Genomic DNA, 18,618 nt, shown 5'->3' on the forward strand with positions numbered 1-18,618 from the left:
CTCAGCGGGAAGCCTGCTTCTCCCTCTGCCTGCCGCGCCCCCTGCTTGTGTGTTCTCTCTCTCTCTCTCTCTGTCGGATAAATAAAATCTTTGAAAAAAAAAGATTTATTTATTTTAGAGAGAGAGCGGGAGAGCATGCGAGTAGGGGAGGGAAAGGACGAGGGAGAGTCTCAAGCAGGCTCCCCGCTGAGCGCAGAGCCCAAGTCGGGGCTCAGTCCCACAACCCTGAGATCATGACCTGAGCCAAAATCAAGAGTCAGAGGCTTAACCGACTGGGCCGCCCAGGCGCCCCAACCATCATGATAATAATGCCTCTGACAGAAATGTCTGGTTCCCTCCCCGCGCCGCCCCCCCCCCTTCAGCTCTCTCCTTCCACAGAGAGGGAGCGTTTTGAGGGCCTGGTCCAGAAGTGAACTGACCTTAGCAGAGTCAGAGATGAATAGCCAGAGCCATAGTTTCTTGCTTCCAGGAATCCTTTAAAATCCGTCTGAGTTTTTAAATGAATTCTCCATGGTAAGAGTTGTTGCATCTGAAGAGAAATGTCAGGGTGAGACATTCTCAGTGCCACAATCACTAAAATTTGAAAAGGGTGTCAAAGCAAAAAAAAAAAAATATATATATATATATACACCCTTAGTGGCTCTTCCTCCGCAGCAGCATCTGTCCATCTCCCTCTGTGTGTGTGTCTGTCTGTCTCTCTCCACGTCCACCCACCCCTCCATCCCCTGCCTTTGACCACCACCTGTTCCCCCACTTGGTGCCCATCTGAGAGAAGAACCAGTCTCCAGGGTTAGGAAGAAGCACCGTGCGCTAGTGCACGCCAGGGAGCTGGGCGGCAGGAAGGGGCAAGTGAGCCTCCTCTAACCCCCCCCAGATGATCTTAATTACCTGCACCTGTGGCACGATCCAGAGCCCAGGCCTCCGCTGAAAACATCCAGAAATCAGAATTGCTTGCTCTTGGCTTGTGTAACCACGCTAGCATACCGGTGTCTCAGTAAACCAGATGTCAGTTTATTAATTTACAATGAGAAATACACCTTCTTTCTGATGGACTACTTCCTTCCCGTCGATGACTTAGAGTGCCTCTTTCCTGGCGTCCGAGCATCTGGCTGCTGCTAGGGTCCACGGACTGCGGCTTTCCACCTCTGCGTCCTTGGAACACAGCTGGTGCTTGGCAAACATTGGCCAAACTGAGCTGAAATTTTGCCAGGGATAAAAGTTGTTTATCTTTTGCCATTTTTGGTCAAACAGGAGCTAGAGATGTTTTACTCAATGTATTTTCTGAGTCAAACACTGTTTCTAACCCACAAGGATCCATGCAAACACTGTATGGCAAGATTTACCAAATTGGCCATTGGTCTGGATTTTCTCCCCCCACACGGCTGACTTCATTATAAAGCAAATTCCTCTCAGAGGATTTACCTAGCAAGAAAGCAGTCCACTTCACTCTGTGTTCTCTCTTTTCCTTTCTGTTTGAAATGAATGCTGTAAAAGATGTAGGTAATAATAGCACACACAGCTATGGGCCGTCCGCTGCCCATCCCTGAAATAGATTGTTGAGTCGAAGAACAACGGCATTGTCATTTACCGAGTTGTATGGGAAGCAGGGATCAGAACTGAAGACATAAAAAGACTTATGAGTCAGTGGAGTCCAATTTAGCCTTGGTAGTAGTGTGAGGCCTATTATTAGGTCCATTTTCAGGGAAAACTGTATTGTTAGGGAAGGACGACTCCTGTCCCTTTGTCAGCGCCCTGGTGATGAAGTCCCTGGTGGTAGGGAGCTCTTTTTCAGGCCCTCAAACAGTTTTCCCCTTCTACCTTCCCCTCCCCTCCCCTCTCCAATCCCCTGCTGATCCAGACACCTGTAAAGGTGCCCAAGCCCCCCTGACAAACTCTGGCCACCCCCCAGGTCAGGCAGGAAGAGTTTCTGGGGTGGGTTGTTGAGGAGGTCTTGCTCAGAGCTCTCGGCAGCTTTGACACGCCCCCTGGGGTCTCCGTGCCCGGGGCTCTACCCCTGACCCCATCCTCCACGCTCTTCCTGGGAACTGCGTCTGTTCCTGTGGCTTCCACCACCCCCAGATGCTGGAGCCTCTGCGGCTCAGCCACGGGTTGGGCCTACGCGTGTGCTGTCCACGAATGCTCTTCCCTCCGTCCCGCGGCCTGCTCCGTCCAGACGAACACGTATCGCAGGGTCCTAGTCTATCGAAATACATGCTCCTCTATTTAATTTGCAGGACTTTTCGTATAATTTTACTATCCAATAACTTTTGGAATCCCTGAAGTCTTAGCCATCTGCTACTCTCCTCCTCTTCCTAGCCCTGCATCCTTCCTGAGATGATTCATTAATACAGTTTCTGTTTCACAGAGATAATGTTCACAGATACATATCTGGTTCCAACTGTCTTACCTGTCTCGTTTGGTATATGAATTTAGATGTTTCTCTGTCTCCTTAAAATAAACATCTGCTGTGGCTTCGGTTCCTGGATCTCTAAAATGCAGGAGTGAACACAGAGATAATTTAGTAGGTTACAGTGTATCAGTGCAATGCAGTTTTTTAAAAAGACTTAAGTCATTTATTATTTGAGAGAGAGAGAGAGAGAGAGTGTGTGCATGAGAGCAGGGTGGTGGGGATGCAGAGGGAGAATCTCAAGCAGGCTCCATGCCTGACGTGGGTCTCGATCCCATGACCCCGAGATCATGACCTGAGCCGAAATCAAGAGTCGACTGCTTAACTGACTGAGCCACCCAGGCGCCCCTCAATGCAATGCAGTTTTAAGCAGCTATTAAAAATGCTTACAAACAACTTTGGGTCAATCCTGTCTCTCTATGCACTTCTAAATTTCCCCAAGGAGAATTCCTTTCTTTCCTAATCAGGAAAGAAGGGAGGACACAGGTGACATGATCAGTTATGTCGTAGAGGAGAAGGTGGAAGGTGCAACCCCTGGCAGGTCCCTGCAGATTCCCCAGAACCCTCCAGATTGGCTGTCTTTTCCCTTCCAAGTGCCTGGCTGTGAAAACAGATGAGATGATGAGCGGCCTTGAAGCAGAAGCCTCTAGTTTGTCTCTATTTCCCTCTTCTCAAAAGAAAGTACTTTTTAGACTTGGAGCTGCCCGGGGAAAGGACCTCATTTTATTCATTTCCGTAACCGCAAAGCATTTACCACAGGGTGTGAATTCCAGCCTGGCATCACGGAATACTAGCAGGTGGGAAAAGGAGTTCTTGTTGTTCTGTCATTGAATGAACCCCAAGGTAAGTTAAGTGGGAAAAGGCCAACTGCAAAGCAGTGTGTATGGGATGGTACCATTCGCGTAAGCCAGGGGGAAGGGAAGTTTCGATCTCTGGAAGGGTGCCTAAGAAACCGGATGCCTCTGGAAAGGGAACTGTGTGCTGCGCGCAGAGAGGTTGGAGGGAAGCTTTGCACAGCAAACCCATATACCAAACCCTACTTTTTCAATTTTAAACCCTGTTGAATGTTTTAGTAATAAAAAGAAATAAAATTTAAATTTAAAAAATACAGCTCAACTTTATTTAAAATATGCAGAATAGGTAAATCTGTAGAAACAGAAAGCAGATTAGTGGTAGCCAGGAGCTAAGAGTAAGAGGGAATGGGGAGTGACTGCTTAACGGGGTACGGGGTGTCCTTTTGGGGTGAGAGGAATATCCTGAAGCTGGATGGTGATGATGGTCGCACGACATTGTGAATGTACAAAATGCCACTGAGTTGTGCACTTTGCCTTTTATTGAGGTATAATTGACATAATGCTCACTTGAAAATGGTTAAGATGGTGAATTTCGTGTTATGTGAATTCTGCCGTAATTATACATATATAATTTATATATTATATATAATTATATTTTTGAATGAGTAAATGAATGAATGAATAAAATTACAGACACGTTAGACGGCCTCTTTATGTAATGAAATGTCCCTGCTTTGTAGTTTTTTTTTTATTAAAAAAAATTTTTTTAAGGAATCTCTATACCCATTGTAGGGCTCCAACTCATGACCCGAAGATCAGGAGTCTCAAGCTCTACCAACTGAGCCAGCCAGGAGCCCCTGCTTTGTAGAGGTTTTAATGGGAAATTCCAAGCACACACAAAAGCAGGACGGTATAGTGGGCCCCACTTACTTACCCCACCCCCAGCTTCAACAATTAGCAATTCGTGGCCAGTCCAACTCCACTGATACACTGACCCTCTTCTCTACACCTCCTAGATTATTTTGAAGCAAATTATAGCTATTGCAGTGTGGATCTCTAATAGATAAGGACTCTTCTTAAAAAACTTATTTACGATGCATTATCATCTCTAAAAAATTAGGTTGTTCCTTAATATCATCAAAGGGCAGTGTTTAAATTTCAAAATTAAATTTGCCTTGCAGATACCCTTTTTAGAGTTGATTCATTGCTTTGTGGTTTTAAAGAGACCAAACGGCTTTCCCCAGAACTGACCTGGTAAGTTCATTCTCAGCCACAATGAGATCTTAAAGAAGTTAAAGTTTCTTCATCTGAGAATGACTGAAATCAGGCAGGTTGCTCTTAAAGTTCCATTCCTGCTCAGATATTTTCTGGAGGGTTTCTGAGGAGCCCCCTTGCCTTCTGTGACCCCCGTCGCTGTGTGGTGATGAACGTCAGTCCTGAAATGCCAGTGAGCTGATTGAAATCCTAATTTGAGAGGCTCCACTTCAGTGCTGGAACTCACCAACAAGAGCGTCTCCATTCTCCCTCTTGGTTATTGGAATAGCAGCCACACTTCCTTGTCCGAGGGGGACGTGTCCCAAGCCCCCCCAGCGGATGCCTGGATCCACAGAGAGTACCCACCCCATGCAGACGATGTGTTTTCCTGCACATGCACACCTAGGATCATGCATACCTACGTATAAGTTAGACACAGCAGGAGATGAAAACAATAACTCGTCCTAAAATAGAACAATTATAACAATGCACTGTAACAAAAGTTACGTCAGTGTGGCCTCTCCGTCAAAATACCTTATTGTGATATTTCTTCTTCCCGTGAGGATGTGAGATGATGAGAAAGCGCCTACAGGAGGAGAGGACATGAGGTAGGGGACGAGGGCATGTGTCTGCGACGTAGCATAGGCTGCTGGTGACCTGGGGATGCGTCAGGACCAGCATCATCTGCTTGCAGACCTCGGCTTGACTGCAGGTAAGCAAAACCCCAGAAAGTGAATAGTGGGTGTGTGTGTGGCGGGGGGGGGGGGGGGGGACTACTGTATCTTAACTTCTCCCCATCTTTGCTGAATGTAGTTCTGGATGACTGTCTTTCTCCCTCTGGGGACTCCTCCACAGCACTCCCCTCCCCACACCACCCAGACTGCCCTCGTCGGTTGTCAGCCGCCTAAGACAGGGGCGATGGGCACTCGACGCATCATCCCAAGTTACAGCTGAAGCCATCTAAAAAGAAATTTGGAGGTTTGACTCTTTCCTTTTTTTCTCCTCTACTTTCCCCCCCTCTTTTTTGTGCTTATAACGCATTGGTGGGCCCACGTAAATGACATTTCCCTTCATCCCACCCAGATGCTCTGAGTTTTAGCATGACGGCTGTCTCCGGTTAATTCTTATCCCCTTCCTTCACCCCTCAACTGTACTCTCCTCCCAATGTGCTGTGCCTTCCAGAGTGACCACTGGCTTATCTGCAGGACCGTCAAGCCCGGAAGTGGGCCAGAGGACCCCCCCTCCTTCAGGAGACCACGCCTCTGTGGCGGGACAGCCCTAGCTCAGGTGCCGATGCTGCCCTTTCTACAGATGACAAACCTGAGGCCTAAGGAGGTTGGAGAACACGCCTGAGCCTAATAACGGGGGCCGGGGGTGGGGGGAGCCCAGGTCAGAATCCAGACAGCCTGCTCACCTAACTACCGTGCTCTGTTGCTTAACCCTAAGGAGTGATTTTTGTGGTTACAGAGGAGGGCACATCAGAGGGATTTGGTTTTCACCCGAGAGCAAACACAGTAGCAACTGCTTATTTCGTATAAGTCAAGTTGGCTCTGGGTGATAGCATCCTTTGTTTTAGCATTTCCCAAAATGTGTCCCCTCCGGAAAACTTAAGGTTTTGTTGTCAATAAATTGACTTAATTTAGAAAAGATAGTATATTGCATTCATTCTTGGAGTTTCCTGTCTATGCTGACACAGTACAGGTTCTCAAAAGAGAGAGACCGGTAAAGAAACCTATTTCCGTTTCGTCCACACCTATGGAGGACGGAAACTCTCCCAGCTGCATAACACCTGTGGACATCCCACGGAAACACTGCTTTATGTAAACTCTCTGGAGTGCAGATCAACACGGAGCTGTTTCAGAAATTTTGTTGTCCTTTCTCTAATTTGTTTTCATGAAAACAAAGCCCTTCCTGGCTTTATTAAAAGGAAGACACTTCAGAATTTCTAACCTGTTTTGCCATAACCCACTCTGACCCACTGTACCCTGGAGTGGTTGTGGGGGTGGGGGTCCTGTTTCTGCAGCGCTCATAGGCCCGGAGGCCCCCACTAGAGCAACCTGAATGTGAGTCAGCCTCCCGCTTGGGCTTCGGGCTTCCGTAGGCTGGCTTGCGTCAGAAGGGCCCCCGGGTGAAATTTCAGCTGTGATGATATAGTTGGTGTGCAGTGTCTCTCTCTGTAAACACTGACCTCAGATTTGGTAGATATAAGCTTCCAGACTTATTTCCATGTAATGACCCAGCTGGATCTAAAGGTAGAGTATGATGTCACCAGCTATCTGTAGTCATTCCCTAATTAATACCTGGCCAGGACTACCTGGCTCTTTTGTTCTAAATTAGGACTATATCTCATTGTCATCCCTCAACTACGGGGAACCGAGCCAGGGGGATGGGCTGCCAGAACTTGGGATCATCCAAGGCCTGCGGCACAGAGGAAGAAATGAGAGGCAATATACAGGCCCTGCGTTCAGGATGTTGGAATAGGAAGGGCCAGGCGTGCAGAGGCAGCAGGCCCAAGGGAGTCTTCGGGCCCAGGAGGCCGAGGAGGGCTTGGCAAAGCAGCTCACTGATCTGAGTAGCTCTTGGGAGCATAAAGTCAGTCTGGCTGGGAGCCTTTATCTTCACAGCCCCAGGTGGCTAGGTTGGCCCCACCTTGCTGGTGGAACATTCTCGTTCATTCTTTCCCAAATTTGTCTTTCATAAGAATCCCTGCAGGTACTTATTAAATACGCAGATTCCCATACCCCACCCCCAGGATGTACTGATTCGATCTGTTTAATGAATGTTCTGAGAGACCTGTGTGATGAGGCCAGTTTGGGGAAATATTCCTCTAGTTGTCAAGGGATCCTACTCAGGAGTAATGGCTCGGTGCATGCCTCCCAAGTGATTTTGTTTGCCGTCTGTTCATCTTTGGGCCACAAGGGTCTCACATTCTCTCAGAAGAGAGGACCAGGGCCTCCTCGTCCCCCTCCCCCTCATCCTCTGGGGGGGCGGGTCTCGGACACCCAGCCCCTCCGGCCAGGGCCAACGCATAGCCTGATGTCAGGCCCCGTCTAGAAGTTTTCTCCCTCTCCGGGGGTCAGTCTTCCCCCTCTTGCTTTAGTAAGAAGTGATTTTGGGAGATGTGGTTTGATGAGCTCTCGGTGCCCGTTTGGTGTCTTTTCTATTAAACCTCTAGTCTGCGTCAGGTAGCCAAGAGTATTTATAGAGCACATATTACGTGTAGAACAAGGAATAAAAACTAAATTAAGCATGTCCCTACCCTCTGGGCATTGAAAAACTGTTTGGACTTCGAATAATGAAAAAGTTCTGGAGACGGATAGGGGTGATAGTTTCGTGACACTGTGAATGTTCTTAATTTCACTGAAACTGTACACTTAAAAATGATTAAAATGGTAAATTTTATGTGACATATATTTTGCCACAATTCGAAAAAAAAAAAAAAAACCAACTTGCTCAGGAGACTATATACCCAAGAAACAACTAGAGAGGACGTTTCCAAAGTGATAAACCAGTAAATGTAAAGAAGCCCGTGAATTTAAAGGGATACTTGAATAAAGAAAACCACTCAGGCAGCTTTTGTGTCGGTTTTGAAGGAGGTTAGGAATCTCCTAACTGGGGAATGTTAATCTCCTAACTGTGTCTCCAGACTGGGAAATGTTGCAAGTGAAAGAGTTCACACAGAATAGAAACGGAATTTCTAAAAGGGGAGGCTCTATCACAGAGGCAGCCCACATACTACCCACCAGCCTGGGTCCGGGAAGTGTTTGCTGGGGAATGAAAGGGAACGATGAGGGGGAAGTCTCCTTGGCCAGGTGGCCTCTTGCTTCAACGGAGTAGAGAGGTATTGTCTTGATTTGAAGGGATTTTCTGCTTTCTGGCATTACAACGCTGACATTAGGGGAAGGAAACTCTGGAAACCCCTCCACCCCCCCCGCCCCCCAGGGGAGAGCGGTTGGAGAGATGGTTAGAGATTTCCAGAAAAGCTGTACTCCTTTCTGGACCAACTGCGGGATCGTGCATCTCTGCCCTGCGCAGCGTGGGAAAGAGCTGGAGGTGGGCCTTGGAACGGAAGCCAACTCTTGCCGGGAGCCCAGCACAGGCAAGAGCTTTGTGGAACTCAGAGGCAAAACCCACTGGGCAGCCATGGGAAACAGGAGGCTTTCAGGAAAGGTGTTACTTATCACAAGGACCCCAGATTTGCAAGGGGGGGGGCTCACTTAGGACAACTGGTGGATGAGCTAAGCTTTATCGGAGGCGGAGATGCTAGGAACCCGAGCCACTGTGGCCTCCCAGATGGCGCTGGAGAAGGGATGAGGGGTGGGGCTGTGCGTCTGACCGGCTCCCCAGGCCAGCCGAGCCATCTGTGGCTGGTCTGACACGTAGTAGGTGTTTGGTGACTTTTTGCTACATTGAAATGAATTGACAACCCACTCGTTTCTATTTTGTAGGACTTGCTTTTTGTTTGTTTTCGTTTTCTAGTAAAGAGTTGCTTCTATTTTTTTTTAAATTTAAGATATTTGATTCAGCTAAATTAAGCTGAAGGGGGTTGACCCACATCTAGAACAGGGGCCCCCTGGGTGCCGAGGGCCACTCTTGCATCCTCCAGGCTCCCCCCCCTCCCTTGGTGATTCGGCCTATGCCTTCCCCAGCCCCACCTCTGCTCCATCAACCTATGTGTGCTCCTCTTAGAGTCCTGTCTTGGGGATGGCCCTGAGTCCCCCTTCCACACTTCATACCTGCCGTCTCTGACTGCCCACTGAACATCTCTTGCACATCCCTCGGTATCCTGCATCTCAGCAGATCCAAAATTGCACCCACCACCTCTGCTCTCTGTTCTGCGGCTGCCCGCCTCCCTCCGGGCTTCCCTGTACCCCGGAGAGGCATCACCATCTACAGGGTGGCTCCAGCTAGAAACCTTAACTCATCCTCAGTCCTGTTGAGCCCGTCTCAGACATGGCTCTGGAGTCCCACCTCACCTGTGGGAGCCTGCCCCGTCCGAGCTGTTCTAGATGCCTCTCTGTTCCGGGACTGCTGCCCTCAGAGCGAGCGAGCAGGCTTTAGGATTAATTCCTTCTGCCCTGTGCTCAGAGGAGACTTGCACCTCCTTGGCCCCACAGTTTTTCTTGGGTTTCTTAGCTCCCCTCCGGAGCCCTAAGTCTCAAGAAAGCCCAGCCGATGAGCTAGGATATGTCCTTTACCTCCCTCCCAGTTCCAGAACTCCTGGATCTCCGCGTGTACCGCTCTTTGGCCATCACGAGGCTTAGAGGGTGGTTCGCACCCCTGGCTGCACAGTGGGATCGCTTGGGGAGTTTATGGGGTGACGGAGGCCTGGGCACCGCCCAGGCCAATTAAGTCATCCTCTCTGGAGGTAGGGTGCAGGTGTTGGCATTTTGTCAAGGCTCTCTAGGTGATTTCAATCGTCAGCTAAGGTTGAGAACCACTGGTTTACAGCATGTCTTTCCACTCTGTCTTGGAGGGGGGAGTGTCTCAGAATTGTGCATTCTCCAGCTCCCCAGACTGGGTCTTGCAAGTTCTTCTCCAGGAATAGCTTAACTTGGAATGATTCTATCATATCTTTGACTTTCATGTATCAATTCATCCATCTACTCTGTGCGTGGCACTGGGAAACAAATATAACTGTGTGTTCATGGGGGGCGTCTATTGTCTTCGGCTGATCCCCCACACCTGTTTACTTTGATTGTCCCAACCCTTGATTTTCCTCTGGGTGTCTGCTTCAGTCCTGACCCCAGCCCACGGTCCTCTGTGAGAAGCTGCCTCCGCACCTCACTCGGGGCTGCCTGTGACCCCGACTAAGCCCATCAGGGCATGTCATCCACCTGGCCACAGGGGTGGGCTCAGGGACGGGCCCGAGCCCCCAGGCATGCCAGTCAGACACCGTGCAGCTCAACTGTAGGACTGTGGTTTGAATCATTAGGGAATTTACTCTTTTCTTGCTACATGGGATGGTGGGACCAGTGCTGGGAAGAAAGCCTATCTAAGAACAGAGCCCAGCAAAGAAGACCAAGGGAGGGACCCTGCCCTCAAAGATCACTGCCTTACGGGGAGACTCAGCTGCTGAATCATCCCAAAGGCACAGTAGAGGTGATAGGGGGCTAGCTCAGGGCAGCACAGCAGCAGAACCCGGACAGCCCCGGGGTGCTCGCAGTTGGCTGGGCTGCTCATCTGCTCATTTCCAGTTTTACCTGTTGTAGCTGAACTCTTCTGGGAGACAGCCAGGGAGGTCCGGCCTCTCCTCAAGCTTGTTGGACTGCTGGATGACTGACCCCTCTGCCCAGAAGCTGTCGCTTTCCAGCGCCACAAGAACTCCCTGGTCCCCCCTCTTATTTCAGGCTCCCATCCCTTCCTGGAGGCTGATCAAGACGCCTCTTCTCCCTTCCCAGCCTTGGCTGAAACCTGTCCTAACAAAATTCTGCCCTCTCTAGGCCATTCTGCCTCCGGCTGCCAGAGGATCTAAGATGCGAATCTGATCCTGCTTCAGAACTTGTACTCACTCCCTGTGGCCCTCAGAATCAAGCCCAAACTCCTTCATGTGTCCCCGAGATGGTTCGGTGCAGGCCCACCTTACCTCTCAGGGCTGGCCACTTCCTACCACGCATTACTGAGCCAACCACGTGCACATTGCTATCGTTCCCGGTGTGGGTCATGCCCTGGTGCCCGTCTATTTGCAGGAATCGGCTTTCTCGCCCATACCTCCTTCATGATCCAGCTGGGATGTCCCCGTTTTGAAGCCTCAGCCAGGCAAAGTCAGTATCTCATGGAACTTTGTTCGTACCTCAGTTACACTTTGCGTATTAGGTTGTTTGGAAAAGGTGCTCAGTTAAGGTTAAGTGAATTAATGAATGCTTTCAGAATCGGCGCAGCAGCTAAGGACAGACAGACTTAGGAGAGAGCCCTGGATGTGACAGAGGGCCTTCCTAAGAGCAGGTCCTCGGCTAGATTGGAAACAGAAGCGACTGGCGCTGGCGGTCCTGTAGCCCTCTGGTGTCATCTTAAAGAGCCGGCCCCTCATCTTCTTGGACCCTCGGGTGCCCTGCAGAGGAATCTTGACACCACGGAGAGTTTGGGACATAGGTTTGCAAAGCGTTCCCAGGCGGGAAGTGCGTGAGCTGTTTCACACATTCTCAGACTCCTCAAGCCGACTCTACTAAATTGTAATATGTTGCTTATATAAATAGCATTAGATCAGTATTCATTCAGTTACAATAAAGAATGAAAATTTCACCCTGGTTCCACCATGAAAGCCAGTAATAATAACGGTACTTATAATGTATTAAGAAGGTACCGCTCCAGGGACTGAGCTAAGCATTTTCCATGTATTATCTCACTTAAGCTTTCGAAAGACTTTCTTGGGAGGGCCACAGGGGAGCAAGCTAACGGTCCAGTGAGGTCTCCCCGCCTTGGCAGGTGGGTGAACAGAGAGGCTGGAAAGCTTGCTCACCGTCACCGAGATGGTCCACGGCACAGCCAGTGCGAGGCCCAGCTCTGCCTGACTCGGGTGTTGGTGCTTTCCCCCCATATTCCTTCTGCTGTCCCGTGAGCCAGACTTTTCATGTTCTGTACGTCCGGGCCTTGGCCACACACACTAATAGTTTTTAGCTAACCAGAGTCCCGACACAGTGAGAATGGAAACCTAGATTGCTGTCCGGACTCAACTTCATATCAAAACACAGCCCCGGTCCCTCACCTGGTCCTGCGGAGTCTACCCCCAGATACATGTCTGATCAGTAATCCACCTTCCTTCAGCTCCACCCTTAGTTTTCGTCTGGGCTTCAGCTGAGCTTCTTAACCAGTCTCCATGTCTTTACTCCTGCCTCCTTCTTGCCTCTCCTCCCGGAACCAGACTGATCTTTGAAAAAGGTAAATGATCTCCGCCCCCCCACCCCACTCCACCAGTGCACTTGGACAAATCCCAGATCCTGAGCCAGGCCTCAGGCCCCTGGATCCCTGTGCCTCATGAAACTTACCACATTTGAACCATCCTGACTTTCCGGCTCCTCCGAACTTCCCACCTCTCCCCCCAGCTCAGGGCTCATTGCCCCCTCCGCCCGGGAGGGACTTCTGGCTCCACACCATCCCCAGCCAGCCCCTCCTCAGAGGCCGTTCCCGCCCACCCTTCTCAACTTACATTAGAACTCTTCTAGTCACACAGATCACAGTTTATATATTGTGTGATTATTTGACTCCTATTTTTCACCCAATGTTATAATATTGGGATGGAAGGATGGTGTCTCTCTGGCTGAGCACTTTATCCCTCATGCCCAGCACAGCGTCAGACACCAAGCAGGTGATCAATATTTGCCGAAAGAATAAGTATTTTTCTATGTTACTATATGGGCTTCATAGATATCATCTAGTAGCTGCAGAGCACCTGGTAGTTCTCCATTTAATTAAGGGCTTTCATGAAACATTTGTTGCCTATGTCAAGAACTGACTTTGTAGGGTCAGAAGAAAAAAATGTTTAAAGTCCCTGGATCAGCAGTATCAGAAGTCTGAACACACTAATAATAACATCAGCCATGTACACGCTAAGCCTAATCTTGCTGTTGAGAGAAAAATATATATAGATTACAGGTTTCGAAATCAATGGAGTGGGTTGTGGGCAGTACTACTTTTAAAAATAGAACAGAAGGGGCAATGTTAAATGCTTTGCGGGTGAGAGGATAAGAATTGTTCTGTATAACTTTCATATATATATATATATATATATAAAACCTTTGTTTTCATTTTACATAGATAGGTATCTGTGGAGAACGTCGAAGTGGGCCTGGGTTGTGGTGTCAGATGTATTTCTCACTGCGAGTTGCATGGAAAAGCACGGAGACGGGTGGCTGGCTTTGGGAGTCTTGCACCCATGTCAGGCCCCAGGTATCACTAGCTGGGGTACTGGCTCAGAGCCCCGCACGCTCACCTTCCCGCCGTGGCTGATGGCGAGAGGGCGTGCAGGATTTGGCAAACAGGAGACCCCCAAGGCTACTTTCTTTTTCAATAAACTTTTTATTTTGAACCAATTTTCGATGTACAGAGAAGTGGTAAAGATAACGCCTAGAGCTCTTGCACACCCCTCACTGGGCTCCCCCCCACCATCAGCGTCTTACGTTACCACAGGACGTGCGGCCCAAGGAACCCTCACTAGCGTGTTGCTAGTCACTGAACTCCAGACTTTTTTCGGTATATATATATTCACCAGGTTTTCTTCTTTCTCTTCCAGGACCGAGTCCAGGATCTTGGATGCATTCAGTCATCACGTCTCCTGGGTCTCCTCCGGTCTGTGACGGTTTCTTGGTCTTTCCTTCTTTGTCGTGACCTTGATGGAGGAGTCCTAGTTAGGTATTTTTGTAGAATGTTCCTGAATGTGGATTTGTCTGGTGTGTTTCTCATGATTCGTTGGGGGGTTATGGGTTTAGGGGAAAAAAAACATCATGCAGGTGAAATGCATGTCTTGTCACACCCTATCAGAGGGCACGAGATACCAACATAGCTCAATCACTGGTGATGTTAAACTTGATCACTTGGTCAAGATGGGGTCTGCTGGGTTCCTCCCCTGTGAAGTTACCATTTTTCCCTGTCTGTACTCTGTTCTTTCGAGGCAAATCACTAAGACACTAAGACCTACTCTCAAGAGAGTAGGGGGTGGGGCGTGTCACACTCTATCTCCTGGAGCGGGGAGTATGTACACAACTCATTTGGAAATCTTCTGTAGGGAAGATTCGCCTCTTCACTTACTTAATCATTTATTTTTTTTAAAGATTTATTTATATATTTGAGAGAGAGAGAGCACAGAAGGAGAGGGAGAGGGAGAAGCAGACTCCTCGCTGAGCAGGGAGCCTGACTTGGGGCTCGATCCCAGGACCCTGGGATCATGACCTGAGCCGAAGGCAGGTGCTTACCCAACTGAGCCACCCTGGTGCCCCCTTAATAATTTATTTAAGTCTGGGCTGATGTATATTTGTTTCTTATTTTGCATCATAATCCTAATCAGTGTCATTTATCTTAATGCTCAAAGTGTTCCAGCTCTGGCCATTGGGAGCTCTTTCAGTGGCTCCTGTGTCCCCATCCTGGTGTTTTTTTCTAGTACTCTCCTTAGCCAAGGCAGCTGGGGGGCTGCGGGGTTTGCAGGCCATGCAGAGGAGGGGGCGCATGGGAAGCTGCTCCCTGTTCCCACGGTTCCTCAGTTCTCTTCACCTGCAGCTCTCTGGTTAGCCCCCCACCATTGTCTGATCTGCCCTGGTCAGAGTGCAAAACGTTCCTCAGGCTGATTGTCTGTTGCTGGCGATCCGATTCTGGAAGGCTCTCCTACCCACACAGAATGGCAGGAATTCCAAGTGCCTGAGTTTGTGCCAGTCAAGGTCTGGCTTCCCAGACTTCTGGGGGTATCTCTGCCCCACCCACTCCCAACTCTGGATCTAGCCAAACATCCCCTTTGACCTTCCCGAGGCTGATGTTGCAGAGTTGGCTTTCACCGCACCGGCTCTCGCTGGTGCACGTCCAGTGGGTGCCCTTGCTTCCTGGAGAAGAATGTAACCCCACCCTCTCTGTCAGGTTTCTCCTCTCCGAGGCTCACGCCTCTGCCTGGGGCTGGACCCTGTGCTCTCCCCACCCCTGTCTTTGGTCTGGTGCCCCCCACTGGCCCCTGTTGCTTGGCCTTAAAAGGATCCTCAAGTCTCCTGTCCCTGCGCCAGCCTCCAGCCAGCACAGCACCTCTCTCCCATCCCCTCAGGCCACTTGAAAGAGGACACTCAGCCGTTCCTTTTCCTTGACAACTGGGCCACACGGAGCAAGTCGCTGGGAAATCTTTCCCACAAAAGGGGTGACAACTGGTTTTGATGCAGTGGGAGGGACGGATAGGGACATTGAGTGGCCCCACCCTCAGGCAGATCCCATGGTGATGAAGTGCTGCCCCAGGCTCTGGCTTGTCTGGGAAGGCTCCCAAGAGGCAGCACCCCATCTGGGCCTGGAGTTGGGGTTGAAGGAGAGGAGGGAAGCCACTCCCCACAGGTCCTCCAAAGTTGGTGCAAGCAAGGGGCATCTGTTTCCAAATCTTGTCTGGTCCATGCTTTTTCTTTTTACCCTCACCCTGTAGGGAGGGCCTTTGCCCAGGGGGACAGCCACTTTACTCATGGAACGTCGAGCCTTCCGTGGGCTCACACCTCCAGCACCGCCCTGCTTCCCACATTCAGTGATTCACAAGCTCCTCCCGTTTCCCCTCACTGCGTCCTCCCAAGGTAAGTGGGTGTGCCCTTCCCATCAGTGGAACCAAAAGATATTCTTGTTCGTGATTTGGGAGACGGCTTAGCCCTGCTGCGTCATGAGTCTGTGTTCTGATACCCCCACTCCAGCTGAGCTGGCCTCTGTCATTATTCCCCAATGCTGACTTCTGCCTTCGACACTGCTGAGGACAGCCCTCACCCCCACCCCCACCCCTGGTCTTTGGAACTCAGCTGGTGATAGTTATGTCTCCTCCAGGACCAAATACCAGTGCTGGTATTTGGCTCTGAACAGACTCACTTGTGCTTACAGACCCTGGCGAATTTTGTGTGTGTGTGTGGCCTGGCCTATGCTAATTCATTCATTCAACAGGTATTTATGGAGGATTTTCAGGCACAGCTTTAGGCACTGGAGATACAATGATGAACAAAAAGACATGGCTTCACAGAGTTTCCAAATGTGCCTGGGAGACGAATATTAAACTGGTAATTTCAAAAATTTATACTGCAAATAATAAGTGCAATATGGGAGTATGGGAGTTCACAGTTTGTCTAGGGCATTAATAAAGGTTCCACAAGGAAGTGACAGTTTAACTGAGATATGAAGAATGAGTAGGAATTGACTAGGGGTGACAGGAGAGGAGAAAATCTTCCCAGAGGGCGAGAGTAGCATGTGCAAAGGTCCTGGGGCTGAAAGGGGGATGGTCAGTTGGCTAAGGGCAGGAAGAGGAGAAGGAGAAAGAAAAAGCTGGAGAGGGCAGTGGAGGCACCATGGGGCAGGGGCTTGAGGCATGTTTAGTATCTTGGTCTTTATCCTAAGGACAGTGAGAAGGTAGCCACTGAAGGATTTTAAGAAGAGTGATATGATCAGATTTGTAATTGAGAAAATTACCACAGTGTGAAGTACAGGGGATGGGTGCCCCCTGAGGAGACCTTGGTGGTTAGCAGGTAAACTTGTGGTCCCAGAAGAGATGAGGGTAGGTTTGAGATGGTGGCCCTACTTCATATGCTTGTTCCTTTACTTTTTTTTTTTTTTTTAACTGGTCTGAAATGGCAGGTTTATGTGGGCAGTGTGTTCTCAGCAGAAGATGATCTGGTGGGAGGCCCTCAGGGGCAGAAGGTTAGCTTAGTCTTAGTGCCAGCCTTTGGTAGGGAATCAGAACATGATGTGTGGACAGGGGATTCAGGGACTGCTCTTCTTTAAGTTCCTCTTTGTGCCATCTCAATTTCCCTTGCTCTAAGAATAAAACCAAACTTAATTAAGCCCCATTAAAAGCTATTACGCTAATTGGGAGCCCAGCCCCATCTTTACCCGGGGAAGAGCCCAGAACACCTGCTGCAGGTGCAGGATCCTTCCTGCCACGTTGGCTTCCCGGAATTTCATGGCGGCGGCTACCCTGAGCCACCAAGCCCGGCAATGGACAAGAAATGAAGGTGGGCTTCAAGGAAGGGCATGACCGTGCCCATCTCAGATTCTGGAGACCTGAGCTCGGGTCTGAAAATGTGACCTTGGGCAACTCACTTCCACCGCGGGGGCCTCAGTTCCTTCCTCCGCAATCGTAGGGTGGCCCCAAAATCCCTCCAGCTGCGAGCGCGACTCTCGGTCCAGCAGGCGGGATGCACGCCCGGAGGCACTGCGCCAAGCCCCCCGGGCGGGCCAGGGGCCGGGGCGCACCCACGCCGCCCGCCGCGGGAAAGGGGCCGCGCGGAAGGCCGGCGGCGAGCGCGCGGCGGCGCCGGGGAACGGCCCCCGCGCGGCCGCGCCCCCCGCCCTTGGCCGGACGCCGCGGCCGGGGGCCCCGAGGTTACGTAAGGAGCCGGCGCGGGGAGCGGGGCGGGGCGGGGCGGGGCCGGAGCGCGGCCGCCCAGCCCCCGCCGGCCCAGCCCCCGCCCGCCCGCGCCTGGCGGCGGCGGCGGCGGCGGCACCGGCGGCGGCAACAGCAGCGGCAGCCGCGCAGCCCCGCGGAATGGAGCGGCGCCGGGGCTGAGCCGGGCGCGCACGGGCCGCCGCATGTGCCGCGCGGGGAGCGGCTGCGGAGCGCGCGGGGAACGAGCGCCAGAGGGCCCGTCGGAGCGGCCGCCGGAGCAGCGCCGGAGATGGGGTGAGTGAGCCGGCGCCCGCCGGAGGGGCCGCGACGCGTCCCTGGCTCGGAGCCCCCCGGGGGGCCGGCGCCCTCTGCCCCTCGCGCCCTCTCCCCGCACCGGCGGCCGGGGGCCGGGGGACGAGCGCGCGGCCGGCGTCTGCCAGCCCCGGGGTCGCCGACCCCGCGCCCTCACCCCCTCCCCGGCAGGGCCAGCCCGGCCTGGGCGCGGACTTTCGGCCGCACGCCCGGGGCCCTCCGCCTCCGAGCCGGCCCGGGCGCGCCGCAGCCGCGGGGACGGCGGTCCCGGGCGCGATCAACTCCCGGGCCTGTGTTTGTGAGTGTGAGAAGCAGTTTGTCGTCCTCCACGACTGGGTTTATTACAAGCAGAATGGAAATAGAAGTTTTCCTGTAAAGGGAACAGACGAAATAATCGTGACCCCCCACCCCCACCCCGCTCCCCGAGGTAGGAATAGTGGACTTTGACTCTGCTTTGAGACAGATGAGGGTGATGAAGTCTGGAAGGAGCCGGGGTGAGGCTCCAGTCTTCGACACAACGGAGTAAGATGCTCAGGGGAGAAGTTGAAATACTCTGTCCAAGTGACTAATGCTTGTGAGTATATAAAGTAATTTAAAAAGCAGGATTGATTTCTCCTTGGCGTCTCTGAGCAGTAGGCGCTTGTGAGTCAGGGAGCCGGTGTGCTAACACGATTAACTCCTTACATCTGCTCACCCTACGGGAGCACATGGTGAGGTTCGCCCTCCTTATTCCGGGAACAGTTATTATGCCCATTTTACAGATGAGGAAACTGATGCCTTAAGTGGTTAGGTGACTGTCCCCAGGTTGGGCAGCTGAT

At 51.2% G+C, this 18,618-nt stretch overlaps 1 protein-coding gene and 1 long non-coding RNA gene across 6 annotated transcripts in view; both read left to right on the forward strand.

The window, feature by feature from the left end:
* The first annotated feature begins 658 nt into the window (after nt 1-658).
* Nucleotides 659-15,692, forward strand: LOC114198120 (uncharacterized). Of its 5 annotated transcripts, none has more exons than XR_003607034.2 (4): nt 659-5,167; nt 5,311-5,433; nt 13,685-13,803; nt 15,557-15,692. It is a non-coding gene; the product is annotated as an uncharacterized LOC114198120 (long non-coding RNA). The 5 variants fall into 5 exon arrangements; XR_003607033.2 differs by lacking the exons at nt 13,685-13,803; nt 15,557-15,692 and adding an exon at nt 5,638-6,061 and having other exon boundaries at nt 659-4,455; nt 5,019-5,167; XR_015768594.1 differs by lacking the exons at nt 13,685-13,803; nt 15,557-15,692 and adding an exon at nt 5,638-6,061 and having other exon boundaries at nt 5,269-5,433.
* A 1,907-nt stretch (nt 15,693-17,599) lies between these two features.
* HOMER2 (homer scaffold protein 2) overlaps nt 17,600-18,618 on the forward strand; it is an 83,396-nt gene continuing 82,377 nt past the window's right edge. The window contains exon 1 of the mRNA XM_028089401.2: nt 17,600-17,782. Within this exon, the coding sequence (XP_027945202.1) occupies nt 17,778-17,782 (5 nt within the window). The 5' untranslated portion in view covers nt 17,600-17,777. The remainder of the gene's footprint in view (nt 17,783-18,618) is intronic.

This window comes from Eumetopias jubatus, unplaced genomic scaffold (assembly GCF_037043125.1).
Source record: "Eumetopias jubatus isolate StellerSeaLion01/CBP00866 unplaced genomic scaffold, mEumJub1_p1.0 scaffold_7, whole genome shotgun sequence".
Classification (NCBI taxonomy): Eukaryota; Metazoa; Chordata; class Mammalia; order Carnivora; family Otariidae; genus Eumetopias; species Eumetopias jubatus.